At 31.3% G+C, this 8,323-nt stretch overlaps 1 protein-coding gene across 1 annotated transcript in view; it reads right to left on the bottom strand.

Moving 5' to 3' along the window:
- The window catches only part of HLH3B (Helix loop helix protein 3B), an 11,995-nt gene extending 6,422 nt beyond the window's left edge, over window positions 1–5,573 (bottom strand). Inside the window, exons 1-2 of the mRNA XM_018518588.1 lie at window positions 5,344–5,573; window positions 4,544–4,755 (exon numbers count right to left, since the gene is read on the bottom strand). Of these exons, the coding sequence (XP_018374090.1) occupies window positions 4,544–4,755; window positions 5,344–5,568 (437 nt within the window). The 5' untranslated portion in view covers window positions 5,569–5,573. The remainder of the gene's footprint in view (window positions 1–4,543; window positions 4,756–5,343) is intronic.
- Between the last annotated feature and the right edge of the window lie 2,750 nt (window positions 5,574–8,323).

Here is an 8,323-nt window from a genome sequence, read left to right as displayed (position 1 = left end):
GCATTAAGCCCATGACACATACAAGAACGTAAGGCCGTAACACGCAAGCAGTAAGTGAATTGACCAATCACAGTAGAGACCGTAAGGCCAGTAGCGAATCCAATGTTACGATTTCCTTACTGATTACGTCTTACGGACTTACGTTTTTCTATGTGCTCCCGGCTTTAGTATAATACGGTGTTAGAACGTATCTAGATAAAAGTATCTAGATACAGTATCTAGATACTTTAGCTGTACTTAAGTGCATTATCTAGATCCTTATAGGCGGAGATACCTGTATACGTATCTAGTTATTTTTTGATACGGTATCTTTTAAGTTTTAGATACATAGATACACAAATATTATCGCCGCCATTAATAACTCCTGCAGACAGAACACGGCAACGCTTGCCGTGCGGCGGAAGTTGACGCGATAGCCAATCAGAACGTCTCGCTAATCAATTGTCGATAATGTCAGTGTTCTTCAATTACCTCCGTGCCCTATCTGTGATAATTTGCCCAGACGCAAATTTGCTCAGGGCAATTTGCAAGAAACTCCAGAAACCTAAATTAAAAAGCACTAAAATTGAGTTTCTAATTGAATATGTCACCGTAATGGGAACCTATCGCAAAGTCTTTAGATTTCCTGCAAAGTGAGGTCATTTGCTATTTAGGTTACGTAATTCTTACCTTACTTCAAATTAAAAAAACTTTAAATTCACTAAGTCATCTAATTTACTGCACCGCTCAAAAATGCTATTCTTGATGGTATATATACATACCAGATATAAGGATATTTTGGACTTGAACAACAATAAATCCAAACCCTACATTTTGGTAACGATTTTACATCCAAAATTTAAATTGAGATGGCTGAATAATAGCGATAATAAGTACAACTTAGTAAAAACTTTAGTTTTATGCGAATGTGAAAAGTTGTACCGACGGGAAGTAAGCACAAATGAGGAGAAGAACTCTTCAACGAGTAATAATGATGAAGATTTCTTTCATGATTTCATCAAGAATTCCAATACAAATAATTTAATAGAAAAGCAAAATGTTGTACAAATGGAATGTTTACGCTACTTTGAAGATAAAAGCAAGACTGTTGATTCGTTAATAAATTATAATTTAATTCAAAAAGTATTTAGACAGTATAATACTATTCTGCCGTCTTCAGCACCTGTTGAAAGGCTGTTCAGGTGGTCAAATTTTAACTCCAAGAAGAAACCGATTGTCCCACACAATATTTGAAACTTTATTAATGTTAAAAAAACGTGAGAAATAGCGATGTGTAACATTACAAAGTTATGTTTTGTAATCTCTATGTTTTTTGAAGATGTTAGAGAGATCTCTACGTTTTTTTTAATGTGTTTGAGACATTTTTTTATATATTAAGATAAACAAATAAAGATAAAATGTGATATTTAATTTACGTTGCTTATTACTCTCTTCTGTTTTCCCCTAATTTTTTTCTTTTTTTTTTTGTTGAAAGTATCTAAGAAGTATCTAAATTTTCAGATACTTTTTATTTATATCTGTATCTATACCTAGGTAATTATAAAAAAATGTATCTATACTTCTATCTAAATACTTTTCCCACACAATACCTATATCTATATCTAGATACCTTTCAAACGGTATCTGTTCCAACACTGGTATAATAATAATTTATTTAAAAAATTAACAAAAGGAAAACAAAATACAAGTTTTTATTATCTAAGTATAATAAAACTATATATAAAGAAGGAAACATAATAGATTTTTAACGATAAAATTTGAAATTAAAACTTTTATAAATAAGGAAAAAAATTCTATTAGAACATAACGTTATACTACTCAATATCATTTTGTAACTAACATAAATAGTCATTTCTGACATATTTTTACCTACTAAACACGAATCCATTGTCCAAATTTATCACGGTACAATTTTGGAAAAAAAGTGGCATCAAACATGCCAAAAACAATGATTGTGTCATTGTAGCACCGGCATTGCAGTAATTTTTTTTCTAAAGAAGATATCAAGTTTTAATTTTAAAATCCATTTGGTGGAAAAAAACAAAAAATCATATTGAAACAAAACAAAACGGATTTTAAAAGTTAATACATTAATAATTTTTTATGACAGTGACCAAATTTAGAAAAAAATATTATTGTAACGTTATGAAAACTGTCAAAATCATAAGTTCTTTTTTATTCCTTTGATGCCATTTTTTTTCTTGAAATTGTGGCGTAATAGCCAAATTTAAATAATGGATACGTGTTCTCACACACACGCGCGCGCACACACACACACACACACACACACACACACACGCACGCATGCACGCACGCACGCACACACACACACACAAAACAAGTAAAAATAATTGAAAATGATTATACACTCATGTTGAAAAACAATGTTGAACAATATAATATACATATTCTAATAGAATTTCCATTTTTATTTGTAAAAATCTTAGTTAAAAAATGTTTAATGCTAAAAATTTATTGTGTATTTTTTAGTGTGGGGTAGGTAGTCCAACAGTGAATCAGTAGTACACTATGAATTGCGATATTTCGTAAATGCGACGTTATCAAATTGTACTATCATGCAGAGACTCGCATTTGAACCCCTCCTCGGCTTCCCAGTCGACTAGCAAATCGCGCCAAGGACAACCATGTAATGTCACATTTTAAGAATTTTGGGTTGCAAAGTAAATTTTTTTTGTAAGTTTTACGTATTTTTTATGTTTTTGTTGTTATACCTATCATTTTTTTCATTGTGCAATAGTTTTGTGTGCACATTTGATTTTATTATTCTGTAAACAACTTTTTCTGGTACATTATTTTACCACATTATTTAGGAGATTATCGTGGAAAAGGCTAAGTGGTCTACAATGAATCATTTTGACGTAGTGAACAATGAACCATGGTATATTGTAGATCACATAACCTTTTCTACGATAACCTTCAAAATAATTCATTGTAATAATTATTTAGAATACACGGCCCCTCCCTCACCTAAAATCTCAATAAAAATATAGGGTAAAATCAGGGATTATAGCATAGGCTACTAATATGGAATAGTGGCTTATTTTTTAAACAAAGCATTGCAATCTGGCGGCAATCGCTTAAAGTTATTGCAACTGTTACCAAAACATGTCATAACAAGCAATGAACTCGGTCCGACCAACTGTTGCTACAATTAACATTTATTCATTTTCGTTACGTCAAAATATTCGGCAGCTTTTTCTAAAAAGTGTTTTCACAAATTGAAGGTAAGTTTTTTTAATGCTTATATTGCACAGACGCTTTTAATAATGTTGCATGAACAATATTATGCAGATTAATTGCTATTCCAAACAATTGTTTATTGCTACGGAAAGACTTTATTTGTCATATGACGACATGCAAGTAACGTGGAATACATCGAGGGTTGAGAATATGGAATAGATTCCATGCATGTAGCAACTATTATTCGTGATCAGATTAGGTTAGGTTAGATCACAGCATGTATTCTATTCAGCTTATTTGCGATTTATCAGCTTATTTGCGATTTTTTATTTATCCATGCGTAATAACGTTCGTAATGATGCTATTATATTTTCTGTGTTATTGTACAATATAAAAATTGAACAGTTTTCTATTTTTCTTGATCAGTTTATATAAATAAACAAATTTGGACTTCATTTATTGTGTTATTTATTACTATGGTCAAAATTTCATCGGTATTCCATATTACATCCCATTTTTTAGACCCCCCCATTTTCTCACTTTTGACTTTTTTGTTAATATTGACATTGGACTTAAATTTTGGCGACTTTCATTTATTGGATGTTGTAGCTAACATATTCCTCAAGAGTTCTGTGTAAATTTAAAGTCTTCATATGCATTTATATCGGAGCAATGTTAATTTAAAAAAAGCTATTCCATAATCCCTGCTTTTACCCTATTCATTTGATGCGTTTTCATCCAAAACGAAAGAAAAACGCGGTGGTAGGTCTTGTAAATCCTCACCATCTTATAATTATCTATTTTTTATAAATAAACATTTTAAAATAAATTAAGCAAAACTAAAATAATCCGAACAATTCACAGTATAAAATATGTAGTTCATTATTAAAAATAGCACTCCTTGTACACAATGAACCATTTCCCGTTTTTTAAAATAATCGAAATTGTGACTAAACTTCAGGGATAACTTAAAAGTTATTATTTATAGTATGTAGTCAACTAAATTCATAAACTATGTAAAAATTCAGACCTTCAATTCTGTTTATTGTTGGACCACTTACCCTATATTTCTGTTGTATTATTAGATATTAGACTAAACAATCTATATTTAATTATCCTTCTATTAATTTTTTAAACAAACTGTTAATATTCTAATAGAATTTCCAGGATCTGCATGTCTCTATGAATAGAAATGCACTTATGCACGAATTTTGATAGATTATTCTTAACTACTTTTAAGATAAAGAAATGCTTTTACATTCCCTTTTTTTTTTAAGAAATACTTCAAGAAATATAAGTAAAAATATAATATTTATTGCTTAGGATTAAAACATGTTTGTACCTTATGGCCATCCTTAAAATCTCATTTTTCGACAACTTCTTGTCAGGTGGATGAGTCGGCACTAATTTGCGAAGCTCAGCAAAGGCGCCACTCACGTTCTGCTGCCTCCATCGTTCACGGCTGTTAGTGAATAATTTTCTTACTCCTAAATTACCTATACGGGGCGTGGGCGATCCCAAATGACCACCGCCAGAAGACGAGATGCCGTCTAGCTACGAGATTATTGTGAATTTCATTAAACTATCGCTTAATTTGTAAATTGTTATTTGGATTCCGGATAAACTAGCAAAATTTAGGACACTATGACTACATTCCACTTTAATTTGGCGCTAATGTAATTCATAGAATCATTTTATTTAATTGTTGTTTATTAAATGTTAAACAAGGACAAATTATACTTGCGAATTTAGTGACTTGTGGGTGCTAAGTGGACAACGCACCCTGTATAAAATTTATTATATTCAACGATAATTGAAACATCTAGCGAATTCGGTTGGATGCACTAGTGCATATTAAAACCGTTATACAACGTATATTATATATTAATCTGAGTGTAAAAGAAAAATACAAATAATTCAAATTATAAAATGCAGATTTTACTTGACAGCACAATAAAATGTATTAAAGATTTCATGGTTTAATCCGTTTTTATATTTATGTTATATATAAGCACATATATTTATGTTAATTTAAATACAACGGTTTAATTTCATGTGCACCAGCGCGCACTGAGAGCATCCAATCGAATTCGCTAATATAAATTAATAAATACAGGAAAGCGAATATTAAATTTTACTCACGGAACCGGAACGGTCCCTCCGTCTTTTGCTTTGTTCTTCCTCCTCATCTGTGTCGTGGGAATAAAATTCATCGGAAAGCGTGGCTTCCTCTTCAGTGTCTCTTGACGTTCCGGGCGAATCGCCAGCTTCTTCCGCGAGCTCTCCTTCGCCAGACAGTAATGATCCAGCTGGAGAACCATTTTCGGCCTCCGTAGCTCCTACACCGCAGCCACTATACGTTAACATCGGCTGCAATGATTGATAAGTATGGTGAACAAATATAACGAACGTATGCGCAAGTAATTGTGCTGTCATTTTTCAACGCCAATCAACGCGTTCTAATGCTCACAAATAAATATAAAAACCATTGTTTTATGTTTACAATTTTGGAACTCATTGGAATTGCTGACCTAAATCTATCTTACTAATCTATTAATTGTTGATTTAATGCCGTGATTAATTATAATCGAAATTTATAAGTAGAATCAATGAACATTTAGTAACAATAAAACAAGCCAATTAAGGATATGTTTTCAGCATTTATATGTGTATAATTGGCTATATAGTGTCAACAGGAAGTTGATACTACATTCTCTTCAACTGTCCATGACATTCGACAGATATGTATGCCACTCGATTTATCTTTATACATGATATTAGTCATGTATGCACTCGCGGTGGTTTTGTGCGTATCAGTTTTATTTATATGAAAAGGAAGTGTTTCCGTCTATACATATGCATCTTCTCTTAGTCATAATTTTATTCTTCAATCTGGTATTAGAAAACTGATCATTGATGGATAATGAATTCTCTATCAGTCAACAAGTTTTATAAGTTTACATTTATCGCGTCTATTTAATGTTAATTATTTTTTACTGATAAGATACTAATAAACTGCTTCTAATAACTTTTTTAAAATTCGTTTAAAAAATATACGTGTATTAACATTATTCATTCTATCATGATAAATAAGAAGGTAGATGCACACATATGTATTACATTTGCTTTTTGCAATTTCAGATCTGTTTAAAAGATTAAAACAATTGTAAATTCAACTAAAATGGCTTACACTTGAATCATGAGTTAAAGAATTCTAAATCTATAATACATCACGACATCGCAGGAAATTCATACTTTTGCGAACACATAATACAACTTGCACACATAGAAGTCGCAAGATCCATTTGCCGAAAGGGTTGAAGAATATGTTTTAACACAATCACAAAGGCACATAAAGAGGTCAAGACTCACCATATTGCACGCGAAAAAAAAATTCAACAGTATCACGAGATTAAACGATAAAGATTGAATTAAGAAACAAATAACTTGAAGAACAATATAGTTCGCGCATCGTAGGTATAATGGAGAGAAACACCGATGTCGAAAGAGTCGATCTAACTAGTCGCGAGTTCAGGGTAACCCTCTGGGTAAATGAATTTCATGAGGGCGGAGCGCAGGCTTATGGGTGGAGCTCGTGTCAAGTCCGTCCCATCCAGCATCCCTCTATCGATGCGGATCACATCTTCATACATTCAACGAAAATGTGACTGTTTCCACCTTATTGTGCATCGATCCTCGGTTTACATAATATCATTATTCGTAAGGTTTAGCGATACAGACGTACGACGTATGGCAACGTCACTTTCACTTTTCAAGCTTTACTAATTGTATTAAATCGGCTATGAAAAAATTAAAGCTTTTTGTATAAACTTATATCTATGACTTTTCCAATTAAAAAATAATTTAACTAAGAAATTTTTTAATTACAATTAAAATTATAATTATTTTGTTGGCAATAGCAATCAAAAACCTATTTGTAGTTCGAAATTAGACCAATGAGAATAAAAGTAAGAGAAATCCTATTTTCAGTTAAAACGAATCTTGGTGCTTAAATACATAAAAAACGAATTTCTGATATTTATTTTAAGTTGCAGGCAATTTTTACATTTAAGGGTCAGTTAGTGATATAAAAAAAGTTACCCGCTGTATAATAGGACACGTGTAGGTTACCGAGGGTTACGCACGTGGCCTTTATAAGCTATTTATTTCAAGATTAAAGTCCGATATATTTAAAAGGATCTGACATTTTTAGAATTAAATAATATATATTTAAAAATGCCCCGAGAGAGAGAGAGAGAGAGAGAGAGAGAGAGAGAACCAATGTTTACTTATGCTTACTGAATAATTTACATTGTATAATAAAATGCAAATATTAATATGTTATTAATGTACTCTTAGGTTTTTATTAATACTTCTTAGATTTAGCTAAAAACTGTTAAAGCTTTTATACATTCACATAATAGCAAATAAAGTATAATCTGTTATTGAATAGCACATAGAATACAATTTGTTATTGAATAACAAATAAAATATAGATCATAAAAATATCGAGTAGGTGTTCTAAGATTAACGTTATAAATGTTATCGCCGCGCAATCACTCATTACTTAATTAAATTTGTACGTTTCAATTCAATGCAGGCATAAAGACGGCTGCAAGATTTTCTTCATTATCTTGTGCACAAGTGTGTATGTTTGCCTGCGTATATTGCAAACAAATCTGTATCCACCCCCTTCCTGCTTCGACTCATTACCATGTGTTTCAAAGATGCTACAACACTAAAGAATAATACGTGTCAAGTTTCGCGGTCTATCTTATCGCTACCATTATCCAGTTATTATCGTTGCGGACACAACAACTTTACTCGCGATAAAACAGATGAATAATATTTTTATAAAAGCGATAAACACGATCTCTCGACAAGAATTACCGCGTGCATTGTACTCCAAGTTCTTCTATTTTTAATATTTATTTTTAACATATCTTGAGATATTTTACTTTAAAAGGATTTAATAATTATGATTAATTATTATAATTGTTATAAATAATACTATAGACGAAGGGGTAACCACTACACTCAGAAAAAAGTTTTGTTGATATGTGACCAACAAAAAGTTTTTCATTGTCCTAACCAAAATTTGGTTATGCTAATCAAATTTTTG

This window comes from Trachymyrmex cornetzi, unplaced genomic scaffold (assembly GCF_001594075.2).
Source record: "Trachymyrmex cornetzi isolate Tcor2-1 unplaced genomic scaffold, Tcor1.1 scaffold77, whole genome shotgun sequence".
In the NCBI taxonomy this organism is placed as follows: Eukaryota; Metazoa; Arthropoda; class Insecta; order Hymenoptera; family Formicidae; genus Trachymyrmex; species Trachymyrmex cornetzi.
Note: the sequence above shows the minus strand (reverse complement) of the source record. Positions and strands in the feature narration are given on the sequence as shown.